At 34.0% G+C, this 15,409-nt stretch overlaps 1 protein-coding gene across 1 annotated transcript; it reads left to right on the forward strand.

The window, feature by feature from the left end:
• Window positions 2,956-14,591, forward strand: LOC109214444 (protein DEFECTIVE IN MERISTEM SILENCING 3-like). Its single transcript, XM_019378362.1, has 8 exons — window positions 2,956-3,129; window positions 5,707-5,847; window positions 6,036-6,150; window positions 6,706-6,943; window positions 8,619-8,810; window positions 8,917-9,237; window positions 10,796-11,018; window positions 14,134-14,591. Exons 1-8 carry the CDS (start codon window positions 3,082-3,084, stop codon window positions 14,176-14,178), a joined length of 1,323 nt encoding a protein of 440 aa, XP_019233907.1. The 5' UTR covers window positions 2,956-3,081; the 3' UTR covers window positions 14,179-14,591.

Here is a 15,409-nt window from a genome sequence, read left to right on the forward strand (position 1 = left end):
TCTCTAAGGAACTTGGCAAAATAGCTCCGTAACTTCGGGAGAAGGGGTGCCTCCTCACAAAGGGAGTCGCAGTGACTAGGCCGGGCCACAGGTGTGAACGACGACCGTAACTATAACTGTCCTAAGGTAGCGAAATTCCTTGTCGGGTAAGTTCCGACCAGCACAAAAGGCGTAACGATCCGGGCACAATCTTGGAAAGAGGCTCGGTGAAATAGACATGTCTGTGAAGAGGCAGACTACCTGCACCTGGACAGAAATACCCTATGAAGCTTCACTGTTCCCTGGGATTGGCTTTGGGCCTTTTCGGCCTTAGTGATCCGACGGTGCCGAGTGGAAGGATTGATTTGCTCCCCTATTCTATATAGATAGATAATTCTAATTATAAGTCTTATATTTTTCCTATAAATTTATATTTATTTTCTGTTTTGTTACTTGTTTATCTAATTTTATTATTCATTACTTAATATTATTAAATAGTCATATAAATTTTTAATAAATTACAAGTTTAATATATTACCATAATATAATCTTGTATTACTCTTGAAATTTAACTTGACTTTATCATGTATGATTTTCTCATAATTATTTTGATATTTAAATTTATCAATAATATTTTTGAGTATTAATTATTTACTTAATTTATCAAATAAATTTAAAGTGTGGATAGAATCACATTATATCTATTCTCCTCTTTATACATTAGTTTTTGTTCTACAATATCTATTTTTTTATTTAGTGCTTATCTATTATACGGATATTGTTGTATTATTTTTTTAAATGTCGTGGTGTTAAATTAGTTAAATTTTAAACAAAAAAGTTTTTTTAATATATGTTATAAATATAATAAAATCGTAATAATTATTATTATTTTGGTATTACTTTCAATAAGCAATTAAAATAAATTAAATTCTCTTTCCCTTTTGAACTTAATAGGAAAGTTTGACTTTTAATTTTTTTATTGAAACCACTACATAAGAATTTAAACTATATCTTATTTTTATTTTTTTTCTTTAAATTATGTTAATTTTCTATGTTTTTTGTTTTAAGTTTTATCTATTATAATATTTTTCACTTATGCGATCTTATCCTTATAGCATGATAAATTATTATTGAATAAACTTTCTCATCTCAAAATTCAAATAAGTCCTATCTTTTTATATTTCTCAAAACTGAAATTATTTAATTTTAATTCAAATTTTCTTATCTTTTAATTTAATAAATTTATTACATTTGTTTTACGATGTACAACTTGATTTGAACTACTTTAGAAATTAAAAGATAATTTGGATTAAAGATTAGTTTCAAACTTTCAATAACTATTTTCCCTCCTCCTTTCCGTTAATTACTAAAGGAAAGAAAGGTATGTGTGAGAATGTAAATCAAAATTTGGATTAAATTGTTTCCATTTTGCTTTCGTTAATTGATCATCCCTTAGTTCTAAGTTTTCAAGTGTGTTCTTAATATCTAGCCACTTGGTTTAATTACAATGCAAACTTTATTCCTGTAATATATATATATATATATATATATATATATATATATATATATATATATATATATATATATATATATATATATATAGGGCGCTAATGGGATCTTCCTTCAGCTGACTTCGGCCTATCTATTCATCTATTTTCTCAAATGGATATTTAGGGATCTTTGTTCATACATCTTGAAACCAGATAAATATGCTAATGGGATCTTCCTTCAGCTGACTTCAGCCTATCTATTCATCTATTTTCTCAAATGGATATTTAGGGATCTTTGTTCATACATCTTGAAACCAGATAAATATCCATTTCTCACTAGAGCTATTTATCGATAGAAAGATATACTAGATCTCTATATGGATCTATCTCCATAATATGGAAGAACCGACACAATAAGGGCGTAACCAACGGAAGGTTCTTACCCTTCTTACCAGTCTGCCTCTGCTTTATTTTCTCTTGATGGAATATATCAATACCCGAGCTCCAGCTTTGCTTGCGTTCTTCACCGGTGCTCGCCAAATGTATCACTTATCCTGCTCACGAGACTTAATAGAATAAGGGCTTTGCTACACAGTCATCTTATCACGACTCTGTGACAATTGATGATATTGTTTTCTAACGTTAATTTTTCAATTAAATTTCTTGCTTGTGATGTCTTCTTGAGACGGTTCAATTGTCTTCCTAACCTCTCACATATACCTTGCTATTTAAACATTTTGCATAGTTTACGAACAAATAAGACCCTTCTAGAGTTATTATAACTAAGTTATTACAGAAGATTTTTAGTTGCTAACAAAGTGTATTCCACTATTATTTCTATCCTTATTTGGGTGCCCGTTTGATTAATAGTAATAAATTACTACATTTGTTTTACGCTTATTAGGATTGTAAAGCCTACATCTCGTCCTAGTGTGTGTGGTGGGGTGGGGGGTGGGGGGAGGGGCAACATTGAAAGTTGAATATGTAGAAACAAGAACTCGAATCAATGATTAATGTATGATCATTTTAATGAATTAATATGCAATATTATAATTTATGAAAATTACGCCATAATCTAAATTTACCCCTGAAATGATCTTCATTTACCTAAATATATAATTTGTTAACATTACTCGATATTAATAATTAATATAATTTTTTTATTTTTACCTAAATTCGATATTTACATCAATCAAATGAATGCATAATATATCATCATCCCTAAATCATATTTTTCAACTCAATTTAGTAATACTTATTTGTGATTGTGAGTAAATTTTTACCTTAAATTATTGTGAGCTAACACTGTATCTTACTTTAGAGCGCTACTCCGAAAAAAATTAATGTTTTTTCTCGATATATATAAGCATGTATTTGAAAATGTACACGTGTAGAGAAGATTTCGAAAATCTAATTTTTTCACAAAGGTTAAAAATGAAATGTCAAATTTGAAATAGAGCGTGCGAGTCAGTTTTTAGGCACCAATAAGAGCCAAACGGCTTCATTTCATGCCCCAATCCCTCCTCTATTTCTCTCTCTTTGCTGTCAAAACACACGCGCATTGGGCACTGCCGCCTTTCTCAGTCTGCTCGTAATCTCCGTCGACTCAACGATGACCGGCGACCAACGGAGAATGTCCATAGACGGCGAGAACGTGCAGGTACTCTAGTTTTCCTCTTTTTTTGGTCTCGTTTACCTTAGACTGTTCAGTGAGCTGAAGGCTCTTTGACTGCTGCTTCTATTGAAAACGCACATTCTGTGTTATTTGAGGCTAAGGCATATAAACCATAAAAACACTTAATTAATGCTAATAGACACTGAAAATTAGGTCATGCATGTATTCTGATACAATTCTCCTGTGAATTTCGATGCTTTTTTGGCTGCTAGCTTAAGGTATCATAAATGTAGTATGAATCAGAGAATCTAGGGCTCCAGTTAGAGATTTTACCTTATCTCGACCTTCTATGATATCCAACTGCATATATGTATTTCACGATCACGTAGGAATTAAGGAGGATGTTAGGATCCAGCAGAAATGGGAATTTTTCAAAGCAAGAGCTCGGGGGGGGGGGGGGGGGGTAGCCTCATAAAATCCACCACCTTTTTTCTAGCCCCGTACATTGAATCTCAAGGTACTGAAATTTTAAGCTTCCCTTTCATTTTTGAACCTGAGTTCCTTTTCTTCATTCACTAAGAATTAAAATAACTTAAAAATAACCCTTGACTAAGGAGGGTGTCAGAAATAACAAACATTTTACCCATGGTTGGTGGTCAATCAGACCTACGTTCACAAGTTGAGAGAAGCAATTCACTGTTTTAGTGATGGCTACAAGGAGAGCACAAAATTAGAGACGACACACAACACTCTAATAATATCTGAAAGTAATAGGAGAGAGAATAACCTCTGATAATACACTCACAAGGAGCTCACAGAGAGGTTTGCTCAAGTGTAAGGTTCGAGACTTTTTTAACTATATAATCTCACCGATAACCTAACAGTAAACCTAACTCTAAAACCTACATCGTAAAGTAGATGCTAGTCAAGATAGTGTCAATTTATAGGTGCATTCAGTCTCCCGGCGAATTCTTTTTGCATTTAATATAACAAATCTTCAGACGACGACCTAATTTAATTCTTCAGATCACAGTTTATCAAAGAAATGTGCTTGTTGCACCCATTTTGTCGGAACAATGCATGACTTGCTAGTGACTGTGTTACGTGCTCCTTGCACCACAACAACGCCCTAAGTTAGATGATGACATTTGCAATCAAACAAATCTGGCGGCATTAATGAGGCTGCCAAGTTGAATAAACATTGCCCATCAACTTGTATTGAGAAGATTTGCCTGCTGAAATTAGGACGAAACAAACAAAGGAGTTGGGGCCTGCCTTCTCTGAGAATGAAGGCCACTTGGAGGAAAGTTGAAGATTTCCAAATGCTTTTGGTTTTATCCCATGCCTGAACGTGACAGTTCACTTTGAGTATTCTGTTTAATTTTTTTAGTATTCTGTTACCTTTTGTCAAAGCTGCAAGTTATCTTGTAGTTGTGCATTAATTTTCAAGAACTACTAGAGGCTAGATGTGCAAGACAGTTGTATTTCTTTTTAGATTCACATCGGAAGAGAGCAAACATGGATATAACTAAGAGGACAAACTTTGTCAAGTTTCACGCTAACCAACTTGATTTGCGGGAGCAAACATGCTCTTTTTGACATTGGATCCGATTACATTATTGAAGGTCCTCAAGTTTGTTTTTATGTATTTGTGTTTGTTAAGTTTAGTAGTGGCATGTAAACAGACGTACTTATTAAAAAAATGTCATGTAAACCGGAGTTGATCTTGTGGTTGGGAAATAATTGAGGACTGCATTCAAGATATCTGGGATTGTTATTTAGTCTCGGCCTTATTTTATTAGTTTTTCTAATCCATTTGACTGCTCACACTTGGGATATGGGAGAGTCATCTTCTTCTGCAAGATATGCTGCAACAGTGAGGTTGGCTAAGGGTTTCGCTGACTTGCTGTGATGCTGCTAGGAAGGGTCTAGGTGGCGGGTATTGGTCTGCTGGTATTCATCTGCTTGCTTATTGACCGTGGAAACCTGAGAGTCCTACTACCATTTCTTTTTTCACTTTATATTTGTGTTCTCCTTTCTCTTCAAACAGATTGAGAATGCACTTATGAGCAGATTTTTCATTCTGAGAACCATTTTTCTTTCTGAACACAATAATATCAATCCCTTTGCCATTTCCCTTTACCAATTTCAATTCTATACCTGCAACCTTGAGGGACTTAGCTTCTAAGCACTTTCATTTGTAAAAGTTGAAGCCAGTATTTGCACTAGTAGCTGAAATAGTCAAGTTTGTCTTCCATTGCCCAATAGTTGGTCACGTGTTCTAAATTTACTAAAAATGTGGGCTGTTAAATTAAAAGTACAGCATCAGTTTAGACCTCTTTCTATCTATGGTATATCGGCTGCAGAAACTTTTGGCATCTTGTATTTGAAATATGCATGTTCAACCTTCAATATATATTTTCAGAAGGAAAGTATACTGTATGTTCCTCCTAAATGAAACAAAGATAAAAGGTGGCTTGAAGTACAATTTACATGTCGTTACTTGTTACATGGTAGATATGGCGGGAGACTCTAGGGCCTTATGAATAGACACTTGTTGAGTCTTTTCTTGATAGGCAGCTCCAAATACTGATGTTTGCTCTTATTTTTCTTTGATTCCAGCTACCTATCAGTCCTAAGGCACTAGCTGTGCATGATCCATCAAAGTCCAATCAAGGAGGTCAGATTAATTCCTCTGTTTTTGCTGGCGACCGCGACACGATGCAAAATGGAGCTGCTGAGGCAGTTATCTGCAATTCCAAGGTTGTTAAGATTATGAAAGATATCTGAACAGGTTATTTTATTTTATCATGCATGGATGGAATATGCACAATAATCTTGATTTTAGGTAGACATATCTATTTACAGCGATTATTTGAGATGATAATGGACATTTAGTTATTGTGAAATAGATGGATCAATATTAATAATTTATCATTTAATTACTGCAGAAACTTCAAGATGCAATGCAGGAGATTGGTCTAAAAATTAAACACCATGAAGATAATATCAAATTCTTAAAGGCTCAGAAGAACATATTGGATGATTCAATTTTAGACACACAAGGTACTGTTTCCTTCTGTACAAGGTACTGTTTCCTTCTTTTCAAGTTTAGTAGGTTGCTGCAAAATGCATGTGTAAACTTTTAAAAGGCACTGTAGTTACTTTGTTCTTTCAGTATCCTAGAATATTATGCTTTTGGGCTTTTCTTTATGGAAGGGAACAATCAAACATGGTAAGATCTTCATATCAAGGGTTGTGTTCCACGTTTCAAGTATAAATGGATATTTTCAGTATCCTAGAACATTATGCTTTTACGCTTGTCTTTATGGAAGGGAACAATCAAACATGGTAAGATCTTCATATCAAGGGTTGTGTTCCATGTTTCAAGTATATATGGATACTGTGATTACCTGTAGCGTGAAATATAGGCCATTAGCTTGTTTAAATGATCTGACAGAGGCCTAATATCTTCTCCATGGGTTTAATTGTTGGGTATTGCTTATTTGAAAGTACTCCATGTGGACTATAGCATTCAGTTTAATTTTGTCTTTCCTTTTTTTGCATATGTTTTTTCACTGTTTCTCAATTTTAAATTCTTGTGCTTGTGTGGTACTGTAGTTGCTCTTGGCAGGTATCAGTCAGCAAGTGAACCTGGTTCTGAAAATAAGGAATCTTCCAATAGGCGGAATGATGAGGAGATCATTGAACAAATTCTAAAACATGATAAATCTGCAGCTGGCATCTATTGCCAGCTGAAAACTCATCATGGACCTCAGGTTACTCATCTTCCGTTACTGAAGGACGTGATAGGAATTGTTGCTTTGCTTGGGAAGGTTGACGATGATAATCTCAGCAGGTTAATTTCACATATCATCCAGTAATTGCTTGCATTTTCTACCAAAAAGGAAGAAGCTGTTCCACGATTTTGTTGTCTTAAATCCAAATTCTCTGCTAGTTTTCTCCAGCCATATTCTAGAAATTATACCATTTATTCACGCTCAATCAAGATGACATGTGGCTGCATGAAGGTTAAGACAGAAAGTTTGACTATGTTCTGGTCTTTGAATGTATCACAGGTATAGTTGAAGTGATAGTTGATATTTGTAAGGCTAAGATAATATATGGTATTATCTATGTTAGCTTATATTCTAGGACATTAAAATTTTACCTTCCAAGGAAAATAGTCAGGTAAATCGAGACAGACGTGTTTGTATTGAGGGAGCAGTTCTTTTCAATGTCTCTTCATTGGGTTCTTTTTGTATCCAAAAGGATTTTTGTTTCCAGAAACTCAGATGTGTTTGCATTAATTATTTTCTGATTAATTAGACGTGTTTGTATGATCATAATAGTATTATTATTATTGTTATTGTTATTGTTATTATTATTATTTACTATTATTATTATTATTGTTGTTGTTGTTTTTGTCGTTTGCTTTTACAAACTGATCTAGGGATAACCCATTTTTCGGAACACTATCTATAGTTGATACTGTGAAGTTAAATAAGATAAACCCTTTTACTTCTGCCAACTACCAAACAAAGGGTTCCAAATTTTGTTTGGATTTAGGAGTAGGAGATGGTGAAATAGACCTATTTCAAAGCTCCAGCCAGACTTCTCTTCTACACATCAAGAATCAGGTGTTGGTCACCCCCCCCCCCCTCCCTTTTCTCTCTTGTCGTTCAATTTCTTCCTCCTCCTCCTTGCCAATGATGAAAGGCCCTTCTATTTCCAGTGCTGAGTCACCAGAAGGCTTTCTGGTCCAAATCTGACCCCTTCTACCATAAAGGAATGTTTTGCATTTAATATGCATACTTGGTTATATGAGTTTTTCTGTAGATTTGATCAGAAAATATGTAGGACTTGCTGGTGATCTAGAGATCAGATTGGGCTTTGACTGTTGATTAAATTCTCTAGTCTCTCTCACTGTTTTACATTTACTTACCTAGAAAAAAGTCGAGTCTCTTGCACTGTCTTATTTTTGGGCCTTTTTATTGTATAGCTGGAAAATATATATCAAGTCATGCATGGTTTAAGATCACGGAACAGATTAGCCACGGGGGCGTCTCATGGTTAAGTCTATCACAGCTCTTGCTTTTTTGTCATGACTCATGAGATGATTCATTTTTTTCTTCTTCTTTTTTGGGTAGATGAAGATGTTTTTCCCTTCCGAACGTGGTTTCATTTCACATCTATGTAGTGTGAAAGCATATGCGAAAACATCATTATGTTCGTATCTAAGGGGAAAGGGAAACATTTTCTTGAGAATGGTAAGAATTTAAGGGGAGAAAAGGGAAACATAAAAGTTCTAGTTGCCAAACAAGCCCTTAGCATGTTGAGACTCTTTTGTGTATGTAAATAAGCTTCTCTTTGCTTGAAAATAGGTCTTGGTGTGATTAGGAGTTAGAATCTGAGTAATTCTCTGCATTTCATGAACAAAAGATGATGGAAGCATGATGTTTAAAGAAGTAGGCAGATAATGGAAGTTCGTTCTGTATCAGATTGACATTTGTATCTTAATCTCTGAAATGCAGGTTGCTCTCAGATTATCTGGGGCTAGAAACCATGTTAGCAGTTGTCTGCAAGACACCTGATGGAATTAAAGCACTGGAAACTTATGATAAGGAAGGTTTTATAAACAAAAATTCTGGTCTTTATGCCCTTGGAGCTTCAATTGGTAGGGCTTTGGATGCCCGATTTCTTGTTATCTGTCTTGGGAACTTAAGGTTTGAGGTTAAAATGATCTCATCTTGCAACTGCTGATTATCTTTAACACCTTTTTACTCTCTTTCCATTTTTCTTTTATTCTTTTTTTTTGGGTTATAAATTTAGACCATATGAAGGTGCATTCATTGCTGATGACCCTCAGAGGAGGCTAGCTTTAATGAAGCCAAGATTGCCCAATGGGGAAACTCCTCCTGGTTTCCTTGGTTTTGCTGTTAATATGGTCAATATTGACAGCGCGGACTTATATTGTGCTACAAGCACTGGTCATGGCTTGAGAGAGACTCTCTTCTATAAACTCTTCTCACGATTGCAAGTATACAAAACAAGGACAGAGATGCTGCAGGCACTAACTGTCATAACACATGGAGCCATATCTTTGGATGGTGGGATCATAAAGAGTAATGGTTTATTTGCCTTAGGCAACAGGTAAAGAGGCTTTCTCAACTAGTGACATATCTGCATTTCGTTCATTTTTTTTAATTTCTTTCAATGTTCAGCTTGTTTGATGATGATACCCTAAAGGATTGGTTGCCTATAAACGTGTTCCTCTTTGAGTGTCAAGTAATATACTCGGTCTAAAAATTTGCGCCTTAACTGGGAAGCTGGTGTTATTGACTTTTGACCTTGTGATCGCGTTGCTTGGCCTTTGTGGAATTCAGTAGTGCAACCTTCATGAACTTCCTCTTTCAATCGGTATAGAATGGTGTATGAAAACATGTTCTTCCTTTTGTTACATTACATCTACAGAAAAGCTTCTGCAGGTAGCCTTTGTTACATTTTTTTGTTTATTGCATGTATATTTCAAAATGATTAACAGACCATCTTTAATGTATTAGTTATCCTAAAAGGAAAAAAGAAAAAAGGAAAGAAGAAAAAAGCTTATCACACATTTTAGTAGTTAATCAGGAAAGATGACCTATAATATAATTATCTGCAGAAGAGTTTTCACAATTTTTCACATTTGGAGTTGGCAGTAGTAATTGAATACATTTCTGCTTGATGTATTATGTGAGGCTTAACTTTCTCTATCATGGTTGATAACGTGCCAAAAATGCTTAGAAGACATGGATCAAGTATCTTGGGAGATATTCCAGGTTGGAATGGGATAAAGTTGATGAATCCTTACAGTAATATAGGAGGAAAAAAAAATGATTAGGAGAGCAGGAACAAGTATTTCTCTGGTGAAGTCGCGTTACAGATGCTTGCTCAGGCCCTCAGGGGTAGTTAGAGAAGGCCAGTTGCATCAATATGGAAAACTAAATCACCTAAGAAAGTGGCATTCTTTACGTGGTGTGCGATTTGGGAGGCTATCCTTACAACAAAGACGAGATGCATTGGGGTGTGTGAGTTAGTATTGTATGTGTTAGATGCTGAGGAAGGATGCGGTCATTTACTGTTACATTGTAGTTCAACCCATCAGTTAGTAAGTTCCATTTCAAAAAAAAAAAAAAAAAAAAAAACCATTTTACATTGCAGTTTCTCAATGGAGCTATGTGCCTTTATGTATTCTACGGGTTATAGAGGTTGTAGCAACTGAAATGTTTTGCAATTAAAAAAGAAAATTGGGGAGGAAATCACCCGTTTGATTGAACACGCTGCCAATCAATACCTTGCCTTAACCAGTTGACAAATTTACGGTAAGTAGGAGGGTGGAGAGAATAGAGGTTACAATGAAACTGATTAATGTCAAAGAATCATTTGTTTCAGCTGTTCTTTTGGTGTGAAGAAAGTATTACTTTCTGTAGATGGTCGAATGGATTTTATGGATTTTTAAATGGCATACCTTTTCTAAAGTTAACAGTGTCTTGGTGGCCCACAATTGAATTCAAGTTACCCGAACGGCTTCTATCAGTTATTTAGCATTTTAATCTTCTCATACATAATATATATCAGATGTATTTGATTATGCAGCATATTTTATTGTTTTATTGATTGCATCACTGAATCTTTTGGGTTCTCTTTCTCTTGTACTTTTTGCGTAAAGTGAAGTGGAGGTCAAATTTCCAAAGAGTTCCGGAAGGTCAAATCTGCCTGAAAACTATTTTGATTCTGAGAGACGGTTGAAGGAGCTGAAGTGGAAAAGGGATAGATTTCTGGAAGATTTACATAGAGAACAAACTTTGCTGGACCATGCAAAGTTCAACTTCGAAGTAAAGAAGCAGGAGTTTGTCAAGTTTCTTGCACATAGCTCATCCTTTGCTACCCCGGTAATTACTTGAGTTTGTCTAGTCAGAATATGCATGCTAAGTCACGGTAATAGTTTGTGCTTTTGATACCAAGCAGAAATAAATGAAGTCATCTCATAGTTGATTTTGGTGAAAGCTTGGCCAATTTAACTTGATCATCATCCTGCATTAATTGATAACCTAGGGGCGGACCCACATAGGGTCAAGGGGGTTCAAATAGATCCGCTTCGTCGAAAAAATTTAGCATTTTATTACAAGTTAAATTCTGTAAAATATCGATATGAATTTTAATTGAATCCAATTGACCTAAGGTGATCTTGTGGAAAGATGGCAATTGAGTTCAAACTTTTATGTTAGTCGGGCATCCGAATTCTAATTGTCGCAAATTTCTCGCAAGCTAGCTTTTTAGTTTATTCTTCTTTTCCCTTTTTCTTTTTTCTTTTTAAATTATGAAGACCTATAGCTTGTTTGGCCAAGCTTCTCCAAGGCCAAATGCACTTTTTTTTTTTCAAAAAAAAAATACTTTTTTTTTTCTAAGTTGAAGTGTTTGGCCAAGCTTTTAGAAGAAAAAAGTGCTTTTGAGTAAGAAGCAGAAGTAGTTTTGGAGAAGCAGAAAAAGTAGCTTCTCCCAAAAGCACTTTTTTGAGAAGCACTTTTGAGAAAAATACACTTAAAAGCACTTCTTAAAAGTTTGGTCAAATACTAATTGCTCCTCAGAAGTGCTTTTCTAATTAATTAACCTAACACAAAAGTACTTTTGAAAAAAGCACTTCTAAAAAAAAACATTTCTCAAAATAAACTGATTTTGGAAGCTTGGCCAAACAAGCTACTAGCCTTGTTAGCTAATTAACTTATTCCCCTTAGCGTGTTTTAATTTTTTTTATCTCTATTTTCTACTACTTTGTTTCTATTTTATTTTATATTTAGTATTTATACTCAAATCCAAAAGGAGTTATCTACTTTCTTTCTTTCTTTCTTTTTTTCTTTTTTCTTTTTTTATCAGGTAAGTTAATTTGTACCTTCTATTTTACTATAAAAGATCGAAAATTTCTACAATGTGAAATCTTACGTTAGTTTTGCTAAAATACGCAAGTGCAATCATTGAAATTATTTATAGTTGGTTAGTTCCTCTTAAATTAGTTTATACCAAATCTTTTATTTATGTTACATTGAAATTATTAGTTTACTCTATAAGCTCTCTTCTCTATAGTCTGTATTAGTTTGTTCTAAGTTATACTCACTTTAACTTTGTTGTCATTTGTTTGTGAATTAACGACTTTGTTCTTTATCAATAAGAAAAAGATTTTAGATTTTGTCAAATTTCATTAGAGTCCTATAAATAATTTGGTAAAATAGAACTTTTTCGGTTCAAGTTTAACAAATTTGAAAGTTCGTTGATATTACATTGTGAATTAAATAGAAAAATTCTTTAATACTTTTAGTTAAATTGTTGATCTTTGCTAAATGTTTTATATTTCGTGCCCAACTTTGTAAGAAAAAAATAGTAAAACGAATGCCGACCTCAACTTATTAAAATTATTCATTTTTTTGGTAGCATTATGATCCAAAAAAAGAGCGACACAAATCTCATTTACCAGAATCACCCTTATAGTCGCTTAACGTCATTTTTCACTGAACCCCTGCGTAAAATTTTGGGTCCACCACTGTATTAACAATGACATTTGATAAATGCAAATTATGCACTTACATTTATTATGCTAGTAGAGAACTTACTCTGCATAGAAAGAGATGCCCTTTTTTCCATTAGAGCTTTTAAGCTTGTCCTTTCTTTGTATGCCGTTTATAGATGTTCTCTTTGAGCAGTCTAAAGATGTATCGATTAGGAATTGAGATGCTAAAACATTGGTTAATTTTTGGTACAGCAGTTTAATGGGAAAGGGACAGAAATGGTTTTTCCTTGGATGCAGTAAAACTATACTTTTTCAATTACAGACGTTTATACTGAACCTCATTACAGATGAGAGAGAACACATTTTTCCTCAAGTTTGTACTGGACCATTTAAATAACAAGGATGCTTTTACTAATGTAGCAAGTTTTGGTATCTACATGTTTGCTTCCTCTGAAGTAAATTGTTACAAGAGAAGAGATGGACAATAGAAATTTTAGTAGTTTAGGTATTAAATTGGCCGTTTTATTACGATATTTCAGGAATAAATGTCAAATCTCCTAGTAATACGAGTATAAATTCAGGAGAGCAAACAGATTGAAGAAATGAGTGGAAGATATGATTAGGAGTTAGGAAACCAAAGAGAAGACTACTAGTACTAGATTAAGGATGCAATTTAGGAAGATCGGGAGAGCAGTTCCTTTGTGTATCATTTGTACTGTTTGGAAAGAAGAAATCAGAGCTGTTTTGAATGAAGAGCACATGCATTACATAGTATAAAATATACATGTTTGCTAAATCTAGCTTTTTGGTGTAAAATTCAAGATGCATATGATTTTTGACTCAGATGGACCTTATAATGCATTGCATTGTTGCATGGGTGGCTCAAGGGTGAGACTAGTAAAGCCTTTGCTTTAGTTTTTGGGCCCCAAAAAGTGTTAATGGTAAAATACGTAGTATTATTCTGACTTAGACAATTTTGAACTTTGTAGAAAAAAGTATAAAATCTGTGTAAAAAGGTTAATAAAAAAACAAAGAATATTTACTATTTAACATAAGAAATATTCTAGAACTTCGAATTAAACTACTCAAATCTTCATATTAGCAAATCAAGTTTTTTACATCAAGATCCAAGGTAATGTATTGCAAACATGTGGCTAACATCTTATTAACTTGAATTAATCCTTGATGATATAAATAATAATAATATTACTAAATTTGTTTAGCCGCCCTTGCATTGTTGTAAGCTTTTTGGTATAAAAAGCAATATGTATATGATTTTAACTCTATAGAATCCATTACTAGTTGTAAGAAAGGTGGTCGATGCTCTATCTACATATCTATCCCTCAATGAGTGCTATTTTTGTTAATTTAGTTATCCGTCCCTATAAAATGATAAAAGGATGTCAGGTTATGAACTATTATTCTCTTTTGAAAGGATGTATTACCTTACTAGACCTTATGAAGTTTTACTATCTGTGTATGACCTATTGTCTCTGTGTATGCAGCAAAAGTTTCCGGCAGGAGGGGAGCGGTCGACCCCGATATCATGATTGCTTGGGAAATTTCAGTCCAGTTCTAGTATTAGACAAGAGGAAGCTTTATCAGTGAATTCAAAGTTACAACTTTAATTTATAGTCTAGACAATGCTCTCTTGGATCGCAAGGATTATATGTGCAGTTATGTGTTATCCTTGTTTGGGTCAATTTCAGATTTGGGTGCAGACTTATGTCTGTCTGATTATTCTTTAGGTCAATTTTCAAAATGGATCGATCACTCAGGACTGGCTACCCTTTTCTTCGTATAACTTCTTTTATGTATAGAATGTGCATCAACTGTACAGTCATGTTAGCTTGCAAATTCTCTTGATACTTAAGGTTGAAAAATATGCTATTTCCTTGGCCATGGTGCTAAATTTTATCCAATTCATAAATTGCAACTAGCGAGCCTTGAAATGTTGGAACTACCCTATTGGTTATTGCTATCTAATTTTTATCGTTTAATTGGGAAACTGGCTTTGCTTTTCCTGGATTTTGCTTTAATCAAATATTTATTAGAAATTTTGGTTGTACAGTTATTTATAAATTCAAATTGACAAAAAAAGAAGACAAGATAGAGTAGAAAAAAATTGTCCTCTTTAAATTTACTGTGTGTTAAACAAACGACTATGGAAGTGTGTTAAACAAACGACTATGGAAGGAATTGAGAGAGAGAGGTGGTACGACTATGGAAGGAATTGAGAGAGAGAGGTGGTTCTCTTTTTATAACGAATAGTTTCTATTAAACTTGCTTTGTACATTATGTATAGTAATAGAGAATCTTATAGAATAGTATCTTATTGATAATGTCGTCTTCTTCTCAGTAAAAACCTATTTTTTTCCCTATTCTTTTGCAATGATAAAGAGAAGAATGGCTTTCAAGTGCTGGTTATAAAATGAAGCACCCATTAAAAATCATCACCTACATCTATCTTCACACCCTTTTTCTATACACCATCTTTTGTATACACACATAGAGATCCGTTCTATTCTATACACACGACACGACACGACACGACACGACACATGCATAATTTACAGAACTACTCTCTTTCTTCTCATCTGGTTTAGAAAAAGAAGTTCTTGTTCTTGACCATTGATGTTACTCTGGTGGAAATCAAATGATCATAGCAACAGAATGATTTTTGGCGTCACATAGCCATTCTAATGAATAGACTAAGGTGAGGTGATTGTAGTAATTCACTTCTTGGGAAAGATTAGGCGATTTGTTATATTCATGTGCGTG

Source organism: Nicotiana attenuata, chromosome 2, assembly GCF_001879085.1.
Source record: "Nicotiana attenuata strain UT chromosome 2, NIATTr2, whole genome shotgun sequence".
NCBI classification, from domain to species: domain Eukaryota; kingdom Viridiplantae; phylum Streptophyta; class Magnoliopsida; order Solanales; family Solanaceae; genus Nicotiana; species Nicotiana attenuata.